Source organism: Rhamphochromis longiceps, linkage group LG16 (assembly GCF_057381845.1).
Source record: "Rhamphochromis longiceps isolate RC_006_pf linkage group LG16, R_longiceps_female_GT1.1, whole genome shotgun sequence".
NCBI lineage: Eukaryota > Metazoa > Chordata > Actinopteri > Cichliformes > Cichlidae > Rhamphochromis > Rhamphochromis longiceps.
In genome coordinates, this window is record NC_140572.1 from 39,760,082 (window position 1) to 39,780,267 (window position 20,186).

Here is a 20,186-nt window from a genome sequence, read left to right on the forward strand (position 1 = left end):
CAACTACTCTTTCAAGGATGTTTGATATGAAAGGAAGGTTGGAGATTGGCCTATAATTAGCTAAGACTGCTGGGTCTAGAGATGCTTTTTGAGTAAAGGTTTAACTACAGCCAGCTTGAAGGCCTGTGGTACATAGCTGATTATTAGAGATAGGTTGATCATATTTAAGATCGAAGAATTAATTAATGGCAGGACTTCTTTGAGCAGTTTTGTAGGAATGGGGTCTAAAAGACACGTTGATGGTTTGGAGGAAGAAATTATTGAAGTTAACTCAGAAAGATCAATTGGAGAAAAAGAGTCTAACTTAACATCAGTGGTACTAAGAGTAGCTGTAGATAATATTACATCTGTGGGATGATTACTGGTAATTTTTTCTCTAATGATAAAAATGTTATTTGTGAAGAAGTTCATGAAGTCATTACTAGTTAACGTTAAAGGGATGGTTGGCTCAACAGAGCTCTGACTGTTCATGTTTCTACACTGGTGACCACTTTAAAGACACACTGTGCTGGAAACTGTGAGCCTCGCCTGCTCCGGACCAGGTGAGATGTTCAGTATCAGTTACCATGGTGACTGAACAAGGTAAGACACTGAAAACTGTGACTAAGCTCAGCAGATCTCCTTCTGGTCTGCAAACATTTATCAGAGGCAGGAGTTTTATAAGATTTGCTCCACGTTCCCGTTGTTTGCAATAATATCAGTGAAATAAATCAATTACCATCACGTGGAACAAAATGTATAAAGAAAAACAGTCTCATCATGAACAAACTTGTTATGTGGCTGAGCATTGAATCAGATGAACTGAGGCTCCTGAGCTTAGAGGCTCAGGCTGCAAACTTCCTCACAGGTGGTAATCTGTTTTAAAACATTTTAAATCTGCTGATAGCGGCCGACCTTTCATTTCATCCATCTTCATGTCCACAGAGCAGTTTAAAGAGGGCCGAGTGTGAACGCGAGAGCAGAAGATCAGGAAAAACAGACGACAGGAAGAGGAGGAAGTGACAGTCGGGATGGGAGAGTGACAGAAGCACGCTATTTACCAAAGTGTTTCATATTTCACTGCAGTGTTTACTCAGCACTTATTTATGAAACCATGTTCTTACAAACCTGGGCCGCAAACTAAAGAGCAGCAAACCAGAACAAAGAGTTTCTGAGTCAGCATCACTCTGTAGCTGCTGTCCAGCCGAGGCAGACCTGGGATCAGCTGCAGAGCTGAGAGGAGTCCCCACCGCCTGATGAAGCTGTGGACTCCCTCTGCATGCCCTTCTTGGGTCAGCTTCAGTCTTACTCTGTGTGTGTGTGTGTGTGTGTGTGTGTGTGTGTGTGTGTGTGTGTGTTGCTGCTGCGTGTTTTGTCTTTATATGGCTCTCGGCTCTCTGCTGCCTCTGCTCAGCGGTTCAACGACACGGCGCTGAAAAACCTGAGCTGTGACTCCAGCTGATCCACGTGGTTACATCAGCTTCATGATTCTGACCAATCGAAACGACAGGAACAGAGCAGGTAACGAGACGGTGTGAGTAACCTCACCACACACACTCTGATAATCAGTTAATCTGCTTCATGCTGGTGAATGAGTCACGGTGACTGTAGGTGATCTGTATGAGTGGATGGAGGAGGTGGAGGTGTTTGCAGGTCTGCAGAGATAATAACACTAAAGCCGCTCGTGGGTTTAACAGCTGAACACTTTCCCCAGTAGCAGCTCTGCAGGTGGTTTCATCCCTCTTGAAGACGACCGCTGTGTGTTTGCAGGATTCCAGTAAGGATGGAGGAGCCCACTACACTGTGGTGTGAATGCTGCGGGTGTGGGTGCTCTGTGACGACGACTCTGTTTTAAAGATAGATTTGAAACCCAGACTCTATTTTCAGACTTTATGTCATTGCTACAGTTATGATGGACCATAAACTGGTGTTTGCTCACTGCAGCCTGTTCCTGTCATGAAGGTGAGCAGGTGGCAGCGTTCACGGTGTCCACATGTTTCAGGTGAGCTGATGAAACACTTCCTGTGAGTTCAGAGTGCACTTCTTCCTGCTTCACTCCAAACGTCTCAGACTCTCCCACACAAACATTTCTGTCCTGTGTGTGTTTGTTTTTCTCTCTCTGATCAGAAGGTCAGGTCAAAGGTCAGGGTGGAGTATGTCCTCAGTTTCCTGTTGGACCACGATTGTGTTTCTGTGTGAGTCAGTGCTGCCCTCTGCTGGAGGACTCTGTCATCACACTCTGAGCCTCAGAGTGAAGCTGTTCCTCTGCCCTGCGTTACAACATCTATGAATCCACACAGGGTCATGGAACGACTCTTACACAGCACCTTTCTGCTCTCCCACAGTACTCAAAGCGGTCTATACAACACGCCACATTCACCCAGTCACACTCACCCATACACGCATGTCTTCTAAGATTGTTGTGCTTCCTTACTAACATTCATGCATTCATTCTCTGATGGATGCATCTGAGAGCAATTTGGGGTTATTATCTTGCCCAAGAAGGGAGCCAGGGATCGAACCACTAACCTTCCAAACAGTAGATGGCCACCCCCCATCCATTCATCCACCCACCCATCCATTCATCCACCCACCCATCCATCATGAAGCAGCTCTGAGGAGATGGTTTAAATAAAGGTTTCATTTCAGGTCCTTTAGTCTATGTGAGGAGGAACTCACTGTGCACGAGGAGCGTCCACGCTGCAGAGTCCACCGTCAGCCCGTCAGCGTTGGTCAGCTGACACCTGTACACGCCCTGGTCCACCCGTCTCACTCTCACCGTGGAGAGGGTGAGACGGGTGCCGTCTCGTCTCTGCCACAGACCTGATCCCGTCCTCACGGGCCCCCCGTCCTTCAGCCAGGTGACCACGGCGCCGGCAGCAGAGGAGGACACTGTGAGGAAGAGGAGAGGCGGCTCATACTCACAGGATCTTAAAGTCACAGTAAAGCTGTGGAGGAGCTGAGACCTGAAATGAAACCTTTATTTAAATCATCATTAACCATCTGCTCAGAGCTGCCTCGTGTCAGTGATTCCACCTTCACAGTCTGAGGCGTTTCTCACCTTGGCAGGTGAACGTGACCTGAGCTCCCTCTGTGGCCTCCTGGTCCAGGGGGACGGCCTCGAACCTCAGGTTGGAACCCGCCTTGGACGTCCTCACCGGCCTGAAACACACAGGTGATCCTGAACACACCTGAAAGTGGACGTGACTTCACATTTAAATAAAAGTGGATTGATCCAAGTTCTGACCTGCTATCTGAGCCGGGTCCTGACTGCTGGACCGAGCAGGTCAGATCTGGATCAGGAGCGTCGATGGACCGGACCTGCAGGGGAGCAGGAGCTCTTTCACTTCATGTCATTCTCTTTCATTTATTCTGCTTTAGATGGCATGAGTTTCAGAAACATTATTATTAGTAGTAGTAAAATAACCTGATCAGGTGCAGTTCTCCTCTCAGCCAGCAGAGGGAGCTGTGCAGGTGGTTCGCTCCTCCAGGAGGCAGCCTGTCTGGGCTCTTGCTCCTCGGGCTGGGAGCTGGGAGCAGCTCTGCCCTCCTTCTGGCTCCTGGTTCTGGTCTGTGGGTCGTCAGTGGGCCGGCCAGTCCTGCGGGAGGAACCAGAGTGGATGATTCTGAACATGCCGTCCTCGTTACCGCGGTGACTGTCCCCGTGTGACAGCATGTTTTTAATTCTTTGCAGTCTGGAAATATTTGATTTACTGGTGGATTTATTTTTATGACGTCTCTTTTCGGTCAGACAGTAAGAAACCTCAGACGGATTATTTGCAGCAGGTTCTGAAAGGTGAAACCTGCCGGTTAGCGTCCCCACAGGAGTTCAGATTGATGAGGAATCTCCTCTGCTTCCTTCAGCTGCCTCTAACCTGCTGCTGTGAACACTCAAGCAGTTTTCCAGAACAAGTTTCCAGCTCGTGAAGCCAAAAGATCTCAAACTCAGCTGGAAAACTTTCGCAGCAGCAAAGGAAAGAGGAGCCACGTTTCCCAGGAGCTGACGAAGCTCTGAGAGGGACGCTGCTGTCCGTCCACCAGAGCTTCAGACAGGAAACAGCTCTGAGGGATTCTTACTGTTAACACATCCAGACATGACAGCACTCACCTGGACGAGTCGTCAGGAGCACCTGGAGAAGAGAGGGGAGGACACGTGAGAGAGAGAACGTCCACATCATCAGCATCCACACAGTCACACGCTCAGAGCGCCTCACCGCCACCAGCTGCTCAACATCAGGCTGTAAACATGTTTTAACGTGGGGCTGACTCACTGCTGCCTCTGCTGGACAGCAGAGGAACTGCAGCGTTTGGTTTGCAGTTTTAAATAATGACAAATGAGCGCGTGCAGCAGCTGAACGACTCTGATTGGCTGCCTCACCCTGGACGGTAAGCTCGGCGCAGGCAGTCGCTGTTCCGGAACCGTTGCTGATCAAACACTTGTAACTTCCTGCATCCTGGACAATCACATCCTTTATCTCCAGGAAGTGAAGGCCTGAGCGCTCGTACATGCTGACCCGCCCACCAGACTGAAGCTCCGCCTCCCCCTGAGAGACAAACAGTAAATACTGAGTTAATCAGTAAAAGCGGACAAAGAATCTGTCCTCCAGCCGCCGCTGCGAGTGAGACTGAGATCCCACAGCTTCTCAGCTGTTCCTCTGCAGCTCTGATCTGAAGCTCCTCGTACCTTGTGCCAGGTGACCCTGGGCTGTGGGCGTCCTGTGGTTTTGGCGGAGAACTTGGCGCTCTGTCCCGGCTCGGCAAACACTCGGCTCGGTTTGTTGATGAACTTTGGGGGACTCTCACTCCAAATGCTCGGCCTGTTCTCCACAGCAGGAGCTGCAGAGCGACACCTGGAATCGTGAGAGATGGAGTTCTGGGATCAGCACTTAGCAGTTACTTCTTTATAAGCATGGAATGCAACCCTGTGCAGCGCCACCTGGTGTTTGGATGCTGGTGTTTACACACTGCTGAAAAAATGAAAGGAGCACTTTTTAATCTGAGTTTGACATCAAGTCAGTGAACTTTGGGATACTGATCTGATTGGTTCAGTATCAGAGGAGGTGTTAATCAGGTTCAGCTGCTTTGGTGTTAATGAAACTAACAACAAGGACACAGCCCCCAGAGCAGGAATGCTTTCACGGGTGGAGGACACTCACATGTTTCCTTCCTCTTCTCTTCTGACTGTTTTTCACTAGTTTTGCATTCGGCTGGTCTCCATGCTGGTAGCATGAGGTGAGGACTGGACCCTGCAGAGGCTGCTTAGGTAGCTCAACTCCTCCAGGATGATGCCTGAATGTGTGGGAGGCTTATTCATGGAGGGACACACAGCCCCCCACAGGCAGACGTTTTCACTGATTCGAATGAAATTTTAATTTAAACTCTTTGGGATGTTTGAATTCAGCCTCTGCACGTTGATCATTTTTAATTAAATGAATCGATGTGACTCCTGACACACGACCCGGTCCATATCAGTGCTGAAGTCCAGCACCAGGTTTTCCCATCGAGCCTGATGAGTTTTCAAAGTGTTCCTTTCATTTTTGTGAGCAGTGTTTTTTGTTTGGGAGGAAAACGTTCAGCCAAACTCAGAGCTGTGTGAAAGGAGTGTCCTCTGAGACGTCGCGCTCACAGCTGTTTGCACGGCTCACCCTGCTTTCATGGACGGCGGCACGACGTATTTCTTCCCAGAATTCTCTGCAGGTGGAAAAACATCAGAGCATCAGATCGAGCTTTCGTTAAACCTTTAAAAAACGTTATGAGTGTTTTTATTTGAACCAACAAGGCAGCAAGCAGAAATAAAATGAGGGCATAACGAGTGTGGGTGTCACATGTCCACAGAGGAAAACCATACGAACACGTTTTCCTCACAGTGACTGTTTCCTGTCAGAGCTGCTCACGCTCTTACCTTCCAGAAGGATCTCCACGGTAACCTGACGGCTCCCTGCCTGATTGGTTGCCTGACAGGTGTAACTGCCCAGGTCTTCCTCCGTGACCCCTCTCACCAAAAGGCTGAAGCTGCCCCGCCCACCCCGTTCCACGATGTAGTGCTCTCCACCAATCATGGCCCTTCCCTCTCTGTACCATGTGACCTGTGGCTCAGGATGGCCGCGCACCTGAACGATTCAGACAATGGAGAAAAGCAATCAGCTGATTTCACACAGACTCGTCCAGCTGACTCATCCGGCATAACGGAGGCTGTGTCCATCTTTTATATACAGTGTGTGTTTGGTTTGAGGTCAGCGCGACAGAAGCAGACAAGCAGACCGAATCTGCAGGACTCGAAGAGGACTAAGGACCTCACAGAACTAGGAAAGCAAGCGTGTGTGTGTCTGTGTGTGTGTGTGTCTGTGTGTTTGTGTGTGTCTCTGTGTGTGTTTGTGTGTGTGTGTGTGTGTGTGTCTGTGTGTGTGTGTGCAGCATGTGGTGGACAGATGTGTTTGAGGACTTTCAGCTGCCATCAGGCTTTGCAGATCCATCCATCATGTTTGGGGATTTGTGGTGCATTCAGGTGTCCTGGGATTCTTCACATGCAGTCAGCAGACAGCCAGAGGAGCTGAGGCAGAAATGAAGAGCGCTGCCTTCAGATGAAACTTGTCCAGTTTGGCTGCGATTGGGTCTTTAAGTGGTTAAACTGGTGTAAAACCACGGGGGAAACCAGAGCAGCGTAAGAGCCGCTGATTAAAGTCGGGCCAAACACAGAAAATGACTTCAGAGAGCAAATAAAGCAGAAACAGAACCTTTGGTGTGCTGGGATTGTTGGGAGGCTTCACATCAGGATGCAGCCGGTCACAAGACTGAAGAAATGTTAATCCGTCCGCTCTCACATCCTTCCAGCCTTTCAGACTCTCAGATACAAACACAGTCTCCTGACCTGTGATGAAGGTTCAGCCTGATCTTCCTCGCTCTTATTTCTGTGGCTGGCAGCGAACCGCCTTAAACGTGTTCTTTAAAGTTGGGATGTTTGTTCTGTCTCAGTCCTGCTTTTATGATCTGCTGCTGTGAGCTCTGTTTTTATGGTCTCTCAGATCTGTGAAGCACTTTATTCTGGAAAAAGATCCAGACACAAATCGTGTCATTCCTCCCACACCGAGTGTCTGTCCTCAAGTCCTGCTTCAGTGTTATGTTGAAGAGTAGAATAGAATAGAATAGAATAGAATAGAATAGAATAGAATAGCCCTTTATTGTTATTGTACATGTGCAACAGAATTGTAGGTGATCCACACCAACTGTGCAGGAACAAGTCTGTGAAGGTTCTCAGTCATCCAGGTCATCATAGTCTAAGAAGCTTGCAAAGAAAAGCGTCTGGACTTCTTTAAGTTGCTTGAAGATGTTTCACCTCTCATCCGAGAAGCTTCTTCAGTTCTACGACACCAACTGTCTGCCACCTATAATCCAGTTTTGAGATCCCTCCCAGACGCCTTAACGCCCACTCACATCCTGGGCCATCTGACCTCAGGAATTCGCATGATAAGGTGGGGCCAGGTTTCACAATGAGCTCACCCGAAACTCTGGCTGATTGGGACCCACACCCAGTTTCACACCTTGGCTCATGTGATTAGAGGATCATCAGGGGTCCTTTTGTCCCTCTGTGGGGGGAAACTCCCACTGGGTTTAAATCTGGGACTCTCCACCATTTGACCTTAGAACTGAAGAAGCTTCTCGGATGAGAGGTGAAACGTCTTCAAGTAACTTAAAGAAGTCCAGACGCTTTTCTTTGCAAGCTCCTTTGACTGTGCAGAAATAAATAATAATGAAGAGGAATATATATACAAAAATAAGAGGAAGGCATACAGGTTGCAAAGTGCTCAGAAAAGAGGAAATGATAAATATTAACACGTATAAATCATCAAGAAGTTTTAACAATTAATTTTCTGCATTAAAGTGAGTCGTTTAAAATGAGCCAGTCTGACTTTGATCGTCAGTCTGTTGTGAGTCTGTGAGGGCGTCAGCGTCTCCTGAGGCTTTCCTCATACACAGAGCCTCATTTCTAGCCTCCATGTTTATATTTGGTCAAACTGTGGTGATTACACTGATGCACGCTGGCACCGCTCGCTCAGGTCACAGGAACACAACTATTTATACAAAGCCAGAGTTTAAAGTGGGCTGAAACCTCCGTCTGATAAGAAAGGCTGCATGTCTGAAGAGCTCAGCTGCTGCTGACATCGGCTCTGATGAACCTCCAGAGACTGAAGGTCGGCTTCATCCAGAGTTCAGAGTGCCGGAACGTCTCATTCTCAGACCTGACAGGTGGAAATATCTCACATCTTAGTTATCTTCACGGTGTCGAGTCCACCTTAAACCACCTCAGAGGTGTAAACGCTGTTCACTGTTTCAGGTTTAGAGGTAAAAAGAACCAATCAGAGTCTCACCTTGCCCTCCAGTCGAGCTTCTGCCCCCAGCGTGACCCGGGCATTACGGGGAGGAAGGACGAAAGCTGGAGGCTCGTTGCCGTGGGAACCGCATCCTTGTGACAGGCTTGTAACCTTGGAGACGGTGGAAACTGAAGCCAACCGCACGTCAGTCATTCTCCTATCAGAGGAAACAACCATCAGAGAGTGACATCACAAACATGCTCTGAGCATGTGCACACCTCAGAGGCATCATGTGATCAGCTGATCATGTGACTCTGAGGAAACCGTATTTTCATCTGCAGCTCAGTCCTTGTTCTGATGACCTGTAACACCCGACACGGCTGTGAGTATCAGTAGCATCTGTAGTTGTTCAGCATCAGATGAGTGCGGTGGTTCCTGACACACATACCTGTGAATCACCTCATCATGGTGGTGGTTACTACACCAGCATGAACCCAGGAGCTACTGGTCTCCCAAGGCAAACTGGTCCTGGGTGAGGACAGAGCAGTATACATGCCTGCCCTCCAGTGGGCTCCGGTGGGCCTTCACTTGCAAGAGGGGCTGTCGGATGGTTACTGCTGTGACGTCAGCTCAGAGCGTGCTCACTGCTGGCTTCACAGTCGTTGTATGTTGGTGATATTTTCGGCTTTTGGCTGGACATTAGCTCAGTGTTTGCCGGCTGGTCGCTGTGTGTCTGCTGGATGTTTTGTGTGTTTTCAGAGCAAACAGCAGCAGTCTGCAGCTCTGACCCTCTCTCTGCTGCTGCCTTATAAGGTCTAATAGTTACGAAACACACCCAACTCTGTTTGAAATAACAGTTTTATCAACATGTCAGCTTTTGTTTCCTGTCTCGTCCTGATCGTGTGTTTTTCTCTCCAGCTCAGAGCTCAGACACAAACCTCCATCTGACCGAACACGAGCTGCAGCTCAGCCTGAATGAAAAACTCTGAGAACAGGTTCAAAGTTCATGCTAAGCTTCTGACAGCACGTCGGTGCTCATTCTCTCAAGGAGTGAACACAGGTTAGATGCTGCAGTTTCTGGATACATCGATCAGGAACAAGAACGTGAAGATGAAAGATCAGCGAGACTGCTGTGTGAAGATGTTTGAGTTGATGATGATGAAGGTTAAAGATGTCCAATGAGCCGCCACAGTCCCATGAACTGATTAAATGTACCGAAACCTGCAGAGGAGAACGTGCTGGAAATGCTGCAGAGCACCAACAACCAGAGATGGGCAGTAACGCGTTACTGGAATCTGATTACTTTTTTCAAGTAACGAGTAAAGTAAGGGATTACTATTGCAAAAACGGTAATTAGATTACCGTTACTTTCCCGTAGGAACACTGCGTTACTGTGTTACTAAAACCGTGATTTTTTTGCGAGAATGTCTCATGACAGTGACGTAAGCGAGTGCGTATGGGCTCAAAATGTGGTCATAAATATTTTGTACTTGTAAAAAAGATTTGTATGTGTAAAAAGAATTTGTGTGTGCGTAAAAAAGATTTGTGTGTGGACTTAGAAAAAAAAACCCTGCAAGTTACAAGTACGGATTTTTGACCCTATTTTTCTACCCTTCATCTGATTGGTCAATGTCATGTCAATCACACATGTAACAATCCAATCAGAGAACAGATGGGTTAGGCTGTCAGAGGGGCGCTTTTTTGAACTGCAGGTCCTTGAAGGGTGATACCGTTTGAAGCTGGAGGATCGCTATATAAATATCCGATAGCAGCTAGGTCCCCTAACTTTCAGTAGCTGTTGAAAGGATAAAGTTGTGGTATATCAGTGGTTAGAAATAACATTATTACTTTAGGATTAGTTTAACACAAAGTCAGGGCTGACCCAGGACCATTGCTGTGAGTCACAGTGCGCAGCATAAAAGTCCTTTCACATCGGATGCAGGATACGCTGCTAATGCTAACTGCTAACTAAAAGCCAAGGATCCAGAATTTGTTACGCTGGCTGCTGGGCTCTGTGTGCAGCAGCTCTACTTGTACTAGATGCACCTGCTCCTTGTCTTTTCTATCTCTGACTTTATGTCCTCTACAAGTGTTTTTTTTTTTTGCTGGTTCTTCAAATGTTCAATAAAAACATGTATGCTAATTCATAACGAAGAAAGCTTTGTGATGAAGACTGTCATTTCCAAAACACTGCCCGCCCCCACCCCGCGGTCCGCAGCGCTGTTGAAAAGGCTGTGGAAGTCCCTGTATTAAACACGTAGACCTGTGACATAAAAATCACCAAACTCGGACAACCACAGACTGTTTTCCTTCGTGGTGATGAAGGAAAACGCTGGGTTGGCATGTAAAAGGGCATTTATTCCCTTCAAAGACCTGCAGTTCAAAAAAAGCGCCCCTCGACAGCCAAACCCATCTGTTCTCTGATTGGATTGTTACATTTGTGATTGACATGACATTGACCAATCAGATGAAGGGAAGAAAAATAGGGTCAAAAATCCATACTTGTAACTTGCAGGGGGTTTTTTTCTAAGTCCACACACAAATCTTTTTTACGCACACACAAATCTTTTTTACGCACACACAAATCTTTTTTACACATACAAATCTTTTTTACAAGTACAAAATATTTATGACCACATTTTGAGCCCATAGAGTATGAGCGTGCAGCGTTTAAAGCGTGGAAGTACTGACCTTACTTTGAGTTTGATTCCATAAAAAGTGACAAAAACATTAGTGTCCGCTGTGCGTGGGAAGAAAACTTCTTTTTACAGCGAAAAAACCCCTAAACTTCCAAACAAGCACCGAGTAGCTACGATGTAATGGGAAACTCACAGAGAAACTCGCGGATTCTTCCACTGACCGCGGCACACCTGCACCAGGGTAAACCTCCGCCTACCCCACTCCTGCTTTACAGGTGAAAATAGAGCAACAGGACCGCTGAGTCTGTGACTTTATTTATTTTCTGCTGTGTTTTACTTGCATCTATTTGAAAGACTGAGTGTAAACACAAAATATTTTATTTTATGTGCTGGAATGTGCAGAAAATAGGTTTAAATGTTAAACTAATTTCTTCCAGTCAGAGAATGTTGCAGATAATTAAATTTTTACATTTTAAAGATTAAAACTAATAAAACAAGTTTTAAAAAGAGACTTTTCCATTTGATTACATTTTGTATGATGGATTATGCAGAAAAAGTAGAATTGGGCTGAAAGATCTATCACTTTATCACCTCTTCAGGTTGTACATCGTGTTTTTAAAAAGTAACTAAGTAACTAAGTAATTAATTACTTTTGAAAATAAGTAATCAGTAGAGTAACAGGATTACTTTTTGGGGGAAGTAATCAGTAATTAGTTACTAATTACTTTTTTCAAGTAACTTGACCAACACTGCCAACAAAGATACAGAAGAAGACAGCATTCAAACAGGAAGGCCTGCGAGAGCTCTGAAGGTCACAGAGAGCCTGAGTGAAGCTTTTCTCACAGATGGTGTCACGTCGGTGGAGCGACACAAACAGCAGGAAAACAAAGAGAAGCTGACAGAAGATCAAGAAGATCAATAACACAGAGATAACAGAGATAACAGAGATAACAGAGCAGCGACACATGAATGTTTGCAGTCAGCAGCTCAGCTCCACCCTGAGTGGCAGAGAGAGAGAAAGACTGAGTGGAGCTCACTCGCCCATCTGCGCTTGTCATTAGCAGAGTTCATTATCAGGAGGAAAAATATGGGCTCAAAATGTGGTCATAAATATTTTGTACTTGTAAAAAAGATTTGTGTGTGCGTAAAAAAGATTTGTATGTGTAAAAAAGATTTGTGTGTGCGTAAAAAAGATTTGTATGTGCGTAAAAAAGATTTGTGTGTGCGTAAAAAAGATTTGTATGTGTAAAAAAGATTTGTGTGTGCGTAAAAAAGATTTGTATGTGTAAAAAGAATTTGTGTGTGTGTAAAAAAGATTTGTGTGTGGACTTAGAAAAAAAAATCCTGCAAGTTACAAGTACGGATTTTTGACCCTATTTTTCTACCCTTCATCTGATTGGTCAATGTCATGTCAATCACACATGTAACAATCCAATCAGAGAACAGATGGGTTTGGCTGTCAGAGGGGCGCTTTTTTGAACTGCAGGTCCTTGAAGGGTGATACCGTTTGAAGCTGGAGGATCGCTATATAAATATCCGATAGCAGCTAGGTCCCCTAACTTTCAGTAGCTGTTGAAAGGATAAAGTTGTGGTATATCAGTGGTTAGAAATACCATCATTACTTTAGGATTAGTTTAACACAAAGTCAGGGCTGACCCAGGACCATTACTGTGAGTCACAGTGCGCAGCATAAAAGTCCTTTCACATCGGATGCAGGATACGCTGCTAATGCTAACTGCTAACTAAAAGCCAAGGATCCAGAATTTGTTACGCTGGCTGCTGGGCTCTGTGGGTTTTTGCAGCAGCTCTACCTGTACTAGATGCACCTGCTCCTTGTCTTTTCTATCTCTGACTTTATGTCCTCTACAAGAGTTTGGTTTTTTTGCTGGTTCTTCAAATGTTCAATAAAAACATGTATGCTAATTCATAACGAAGAAAGCTTTGTAATGAAGACTGTCATTTCCAAAACACTGCCCCCCCTCACCCCGCGGTCCGCAGCGCTGTTGAAAAGGCTGTGGAAGTCCCTGTATTAAACACGTAGACCTGTGACATAAAAATCACCAAACTCGGACGACCACAGACTGTTTTCCTTCGTGGTGATGAAGGAAAACGCTGGGTTGGCATGTTTTTTTTTTTTTTTTTTAAGGTTTCGTAAGCGCTCGTTTTAATCACTTTGTAAAAGCGGTTACCTACAGTTTTTTTTTTTTTTTAATGAACTTTATTTAGAACAATAACAATGACAATCTCAAAGAGACAAGCGATATATTAAAACAATCAGAACAGAATCACATCTCCTATACACCACAATGAAATCGACAATAACTGAAAGTAAACATACATACACACACATATATATACATATATTTGCATATACACATGTATACATACACATCCATATTCACACATCTACATAATAATAATATAAAAAGATGAATAACCAATACAAAAATAAATAAGAATAAAAAAAGAATGAAAAACAAGGAACAGAAATAAAGAAGACAAGGGGGATCATAAAATCTCTAAAAGTGAGGTTCCATAAACAAGACACATAACTTAAATAAGGGGCTAAGAAAAATCAAACTCTTCTAAAAATCTATGCAATTTGATTGCTTGGGGCTTATTTATTAGCTTAAGAGATTTACGGAACAGGGAGAGGTCGTTTTTAAGAGCAGGCCATGAAGGGGGGGATTTAGCATATCGGCATTTATGTATGTAATACTTTGTTATAATAATGAGATTGTTAACTAAAAACTCACTATTTTTGTCCATAAGGATTACTCCAATTTGAATATTTTGAAAAGACCAAAAATCAATATATCCATACTGGGACAATATTAGGACATGGAGAGATTTCCATAAATTCTGGATTGTCACACATCCATAGAACATGTGCTCTGTTGTTTCCGAAGTTGTTTTACAAATATAACAGTTGTCTAACACAAATTTAAATCTGTCTCTCATAAATTCATTGGAGGGGTAAATATTTTTTGTAGTTCTAAAATGGACTTCTTTAAATTTGGGGGGAATTGGAAATGTTAAATATTTGGTTCTGATCAACGAGATCTCAGATTTGTTATAATCTTTAAAGACGAGTGAATGTTTTGTCCTACCTGGATATAAGGTGTTAACCAAATACCTCCTCAAAAACTGATTATTGCATTTTCCATTAACCAAGTCAAGACCATCTAGTTTAACTTTATGCAAATTTGGAGTCTGTATATTTGAAAAATTGTTCTTTACCGTATTTACAAGGACTGTTGGGATATTCTGTGAAACCTTTTTATAGAGCTCGAACGAGCAACTCATGTCATATTTCTCATTAAGCCTGTTTAATTCAAGTATATCTCCATTTTCATCCATTATGTGTGTCACAGACCAAATTTGTTTTGTCATCCATTCTTCCACAAACATAGATTTCCCCCGATTCAATATCACCCTATTATTCCACAATGGAACATTGTGGGGACTGAAGTTATGTTTAAACATTAATTTCCAATTTAACAAAACTTGTTGATGAAATTTGGAAGGTTTTATGGGTAGTTTAGAAATTTCAAAATCACATACTAAAAGGAATTGGATCCCCCCAACTTTGTTGAAAATAAGAGATGGTATCAAGAACCAGATCTCATTATCATTTTTTAAGAAAGATCGGAGCCAATTAATCTTTAAAATGCCATTCATTATTTCAAAATCGATTGCTTTTAAACCCCCCTCTTCATAATCTTTTATCAAGTCCCTGTTACTGATATAATGATGTTTATTTTTCCATATGAAATTAAAATTCACCTTATTGATGTCTTTTATAATTCTTGGTGGGATGGCTAGGGAATAAGCTGGACAGATTCATCTGGACAAAGATTCAACCTTGGTCAACATTATCCTGCCGAACAACGTTAAATCTCTCTGTAGCCAAGGGTTTAGAGTTTTTTTGCATTTGTCAATTGTATTCTGAATATTCTTTTCTTCACTATCAGCCATGCATTTAGTTATCCAGATTCCAAGATATTTGATTTCATTTTTGACAGGTATATCATACAAAGAAGAGTGAGAACAATTGTGGATACTCATGAGTTCACATTTGTCCAGGTTCAGGCGTAGTCCAGAAGCATCAGAAAAGATCTTTATTGTATCTAAGGCCAATGGAATTTGTTCTTTATTTTTTAGAAAGACTGTTGTATCATCAGCAAGCTGACTTATTATTAATTTGTGATTATTTATGTCTAATCCTTTGATGTTTGAGTTTATGACAGTAATAGCAAGTAATTCAGTGGCTACAATGAATAAAAGAGGTGAGATGCTGCAGCCCTGCCTGATACCTCTCTCCACCCTGAACCTGGGACATGTGCCTTCTAAAAGAGAAACACAACTATTAATATCAGTATACAACATAGTGATCATATCCAGAAATGCATCACCAAACCCAAAATGTTTAAATGTCTTAATAATAAAAGTGTGTTCAATAGAATCAAATGCTTTATGGAAGTCCAAGAACAACATAAAACCATCATCCGTAATTAGGTAATTGTAATCTATAGGGTCCAAAACCAAGCGGATATTATTTTGGATCAACCGTCCTTTGAGAAATCCTGATTGTGTTGGGCTAATTATTTCAGAAATACCTGTTTTTAGTCTTGTTGCTAAAACTTTTGTAAAAACTTTGTAGTCTGTATTTAAAAGTGTTATAGGTCTTAGATTAATTAGTTTTTTCTTATCTTTCCCCGGTTTTGGAATTAATTTTATAACTCCCTGTTTCATTGTTGCCATAAGCTCCTTTTGATTTATACATTCATTTATCGCACTGAATAATAGTAATTTTAGGTCTTCCCAAAAGTGCTTATAGAAATTAGTTGTTATACCATCTGGTCCCGGTGAACGATCAGATGCCATGCTCTTAATAGCAAAATCAAATTCTTCTATAGTCAGGTCTTCATCACAAATTTCTCTAAAATTATCATCAATTACTGGAATCCAATTACTGATTTTGTCAAAGAAGGAGGTGACATTTTGTTCTGAGTATGAAGACTTATAAAGGTTACGTCTGTACATTCCTCTCCGTCGATTATTAGGTTACATATTGACTTATATTCTTGTCTACGTTTTTCTAGATTGCAAAAATAGGCAGTGTTCTTTTCACCCTCTTCTATCCACTTGGCTTTGGATCGCAAATAAGCAGCCTTGGCTCTATAAAGGTACATTTCGTCCAACTTAGATTGTAAATTATTAATTTTTCCTTTTTCTTCCTCAGTCCAATTCAATTTGCCATACAGATTCATAAGTTCTTTTACTACATTTGATTCCTCTTCTTTTCTTTGTCTGTTTAACTTTTTACCGAATGCAATTGAGGTTTTTCTGATTCTAAATTTAAGATATTCCCATTTGAGTATTGGTGTATTGATGGCTTCATCATTCTGGATATCTAAAATTAATTTTTTAATAGAATTACAATACTCCTCATTTCTCAGCATCTGACAATTAAATTTCCAATAATCCTTAAATGTGTTGTTTTGGTCTTTGCTTTGTAGTCTCAGAATAATGGCGCAATGGTCACTTAAGGGACTGTTAGAGATAACTGTTTCCTTAACATATTGTAAAATTGAGTTGGATACCAACCAATAATCAATACGTGACCTGCTTTGACCATTAGGTTTGTGCCAGGTGAATTGTTTTACATCTTCGTTTAACACTCTCCATACATCTATTAATTTAGTATCATTAGCGAATTTTTCAAATATTGGGTTTTTATGTTCTCTTGAAAACTTTGAAGGCCATCTATCCAACCATTCATCAGGAGTCACATTGAAATCACCTCCAACTACTATATAATCAGTAGGGAATTTGGTATAAAGTTCCTTTATAACTGTAGAAATTTGATGCAGCAGGTTCTTATTCTCTTGATCATTGTTGTATCCATAAACATTAACCAAAATAATCAGAGTATTATCAGTATTTAACACACAGGCAACCCAATGTCCATTTTTGTCTGCCATGTTGCACAAAAACCTTCCAGGACATCTGTTGAAACAAATAGCAACCCCAGCCGACCTGTTTGTACCATGACTAAAATAAATTTTATCTCCCCATTGTTGTGACCAAAATTTCACATCAGATTCCTCAGAATGAGTTTCCTGGAGAAAAAAACAATTTGCCTGTTGCCCCTTGCAGAACAGAAAAACAGCTTTGCGCTTAATTGAGTCTTTAAGTCCCCTTGTGTTAAAGGAAAAAAAAAAGAAATATTCGTTTTTAATTGGAACACGGAACACATGAACAGCTTTAAAGAGGAAGTTTAGGAGATGGAGTAGGAAAATCTTGAGGTAAAAGTCCCATCATCCGAAATGTTCCACTGTATATTCCTTTCGTAGTCAATGTCAGCCCGTACCTGGAGTCTCTACCCTGATACGTTTGCCTTCTATGAAACCAAAAGGGCCCCTGAAGCCTGCAGCCTTGCCTTCCTTCCGAGCCTGGTCGATTTTTGGCCACAACGCTTGTCTGGATCTCCAGTCCTCTGGGGTCAGGTCTTCAGCAAAGCGGATGCCTTCTTCTTTGCACACGGGAGAAGCCTTTGTTCGCCTCCAGATGTCATCTCTCACGGCACGTCTCACAAACAGAATAATGATTTGTCGATGCTTATTCTCCACCGCTCTTCCCACTCTGTGGACAACATCAACTGCTTCTTCCATCTTCATCTTTAGGTCCGGAGCAATCCTTCCTAGAAGTTCCACCACTTCTTCTCTGATATTTTCATTTGTTTTCTCCTTTTTCCCTTTGATACGAAGACACCATCTTCTTTTGTATCTTTCCTGGCTCAATACACGATCCTTAATATCGTCATTATCTTTTTTGATTGATTCCATCTCTTTTTCGAGGTGTTTTATTTTCTTTTTGCATTCTTGCAGCTCCTCTGAATTAAACTGCACTGATTTAGCGATGGAAGCCAGCATGGCGCTATGTTGTTGAATTTGTTTGCTAACTTCGTCCATGCGGTCATCAACACGTTTTCCAAGACTCTCAATAGCTTTCAGTATAGTGTCAGTGGATGTGTTGGAGTCATTATCACTAGCCGTACCTTTTGCTTTTTTCTCCATATGTGGTTTCTCAGGAGTATTATCAGGGGTTGTTAACAGTCTGTCCCTCTTGTTGCTGCTGGAATTAGCCGTTTCCATCGGAGCTGGGTAATCATGCTCGCTGTTTCTCTGGGTTGTAAAAGGGAGGTTTTTCACTGCCGGAGGTTTCGTGTTGTTGGTTTTCTTCATGTTCGGGCTGAAACGTCGTCAATATAGCTCAAAGGAGTGGATTTTATAACTTCAAGATTAAAACATCGGGACTTTAGTGAGGAGTTCAGATGGATGCGACTGCTCAGTCCGCCATCTTGCCCGCCCCCCGCTGGGTTGGCATGTAAAAGGGCATTTATTCCCTTCAAAGACCTGCAGTTCAAAAAAAAAAGCGCCCCTCGACAGCCAAACCCATCTGTTCTCTGATTGGATTGTTACATTTGTGATTGACATGACATTGACCAATCAGATGAAGGGAAGAAAAATAGGGTCAAAAATCCATACTTGTAACTTGCAGGGTTTTTTTTCTAAGTCCACACACAAATCTTTTTTACAAGTACAAATCTTTTTTACACACACAAATCTTTTTTACAAGTACAAAATATTTATGACCACATTTTGAGCCCATAGAAAAACTGTTTCCTGTTTGTCATGCTGAACCAACGCAGCCAAATAACACAGAAGCCTCCCCTCAGTCGGAGCTGCTAACTCACTTTCTAAAGTTCAAAGTTCAAACTCTGACTTTCAACAGCTGCACTCGGCTGCTGGGTCACATGACCTGATGCAACATCAGCTCTACCAACAGAGCAGAGCTGTGAGGAGGAAGTCCTGAGACCTTGCAGCTGAATACCAGCTCTGTGATTCTGTCAGCAGGTCAGCCCTCACTACCTGTGAGCAGCTTGTTTTACACAAAGCCTGCAAATATTTCACTAAATATGGAGAACATGATCCAAACAGCAGATATTTCCACCGAGTAGAAATGTTTTCACAGTCTGACCCCGCCCACCCCACCATGACCTCATCGATTCAAATCCAAACATTTCCCGGAGTGGTCTGTAAATAAGCTTCAAGTCTTTTCTCACTGTACGTGTGTGTGTGTTCATGTGAAACTTTGATTTTGCTGTTTCTGTGTAGCCTGAAAGCATTTGTGGTGATGAACGTGTGTTTGAACAGACAGGTGAGCTGCAGCGTTTACAGCCAGCCTGCACTCAGAGACAGGAATCAGCTGCTCACTGCGATCACGCAGACTTCTTCTCTCAGTGAAAACCTTTATGAAAAGTCAGAGAGTTAGCACTCATCCCAGACCTGCTGCAGGAAGACAGCTGCTACCATCGGTCATATTTAAAGTCAGTTTGCATTTAATGTGAGGAACGAGATGAGTGAGGCTCAGACACGATGAGACGCCAGCCTGAGACAGGAAGCAGCAGAAGATAAGAAGAGATCAGATCAGGCATCAGGCTGTGAAATCAGAGCTGCAGGTGAGTTCACGGTGCTCTGAAACTTCCCAGCAAACTCCGGTCGGTCTGAGGTCGGCTGTTTAATCAGAGGAGATTCCTTCACGTCAGTCGACCGTTTCACAAACATCCTCTACAACTAAGCAGCAGCAGGCCGAGCTTCTGTTTCCCACATTCACCCTGTAATATCACACACTGTGCAGCAGCATCAGCACTGCATCTCCACTGAGACACAGAGGCGTGAAACATCAAGCAAACACCAGACATACATCAACATCCCAAGAACGTCCTGACAATATCCCAACAACATCCCAACTACGTCCCAACGACATCCAAACAACTTCGCAACAACATGCAGACATGGATCTGTGCCTGGAATTTAGATACTCTGCCCTGAAATGCAGGAAGTCTCACAGTGACTGAGTCTGAAATCCTTCATGGAGCTTTAAAAAGACGTCCGAGTTTGATGGTGAGGATTAACTGATGATTTTAGATGTCGTGTTCAGTTTTGATTGTGTGAAGGAAACCTCCACCAGTGCTGAGGAACATCTACAGGTGGAGGAGCAACACCTGCTGACCCGAGCTGCTGGCAGCTCCCTGCCTGAAGAGGCTTCAGCGTCTTTACTGGATTTTCTCTCAGATTTGATTTTGTTCTTGTTTAAACTCTGCTCGAGGTTCAGACAGACGCAGGCTCCACTCTGATCTGATAACCTTTTGTTATTGACACTCTGATACTCATTAACATTAAAAACCTGC

The 20,186-nt window shown here is 43.2% G+C and overlaps 1 protein-coding gene across 4 annotated transcripts in view; it reads right to left on the reverse strand.

Moving 5' to 3' along the window:
• The window catches only part of mylka (myosin, light chain kinase a), a 53,458-nt gene that overhangs the window by 31,117 nt on the left and 2,155 nt on the right, over positions 1-20,186 (reverse strand). For 2 of the 4 annotated variants that reach the window (XM_085383440.1, XM_085383439.1), the window contains exons 2-11: positions 8,346-8,505; positions 5,882-6,089; positions 5,625-5,670; positions 4,664-4,829; positions 4,358-4,523; positions 4,088-4,109; positions 3,407-3,578; positions 3,227-3,300; positions 3,041-3,141; positions 2,659-2,871 (exon numbers count right to left, since the gene is read on the reverse strand). In XM_085383440.1, the coding sequence (XP_085239566.1) occupies positions 2,659-2,871; positions 3,041-3,141; positions 3,227-3,300; positions 3,407-3,578; positions 4,088-4,109; positions 4,358-4,523; positions 4,664-4,829; positions 5,625-5,670; positions 5,882-6,089; positions 8,346-8,501 (1,324 nt within the window). In that variant the 5' untranslated portion in view covers positions 8,502-8,505. The other 2 variants (XM_085383441.1, XM_085383442.1) reach the window with 2 other exon arrangements.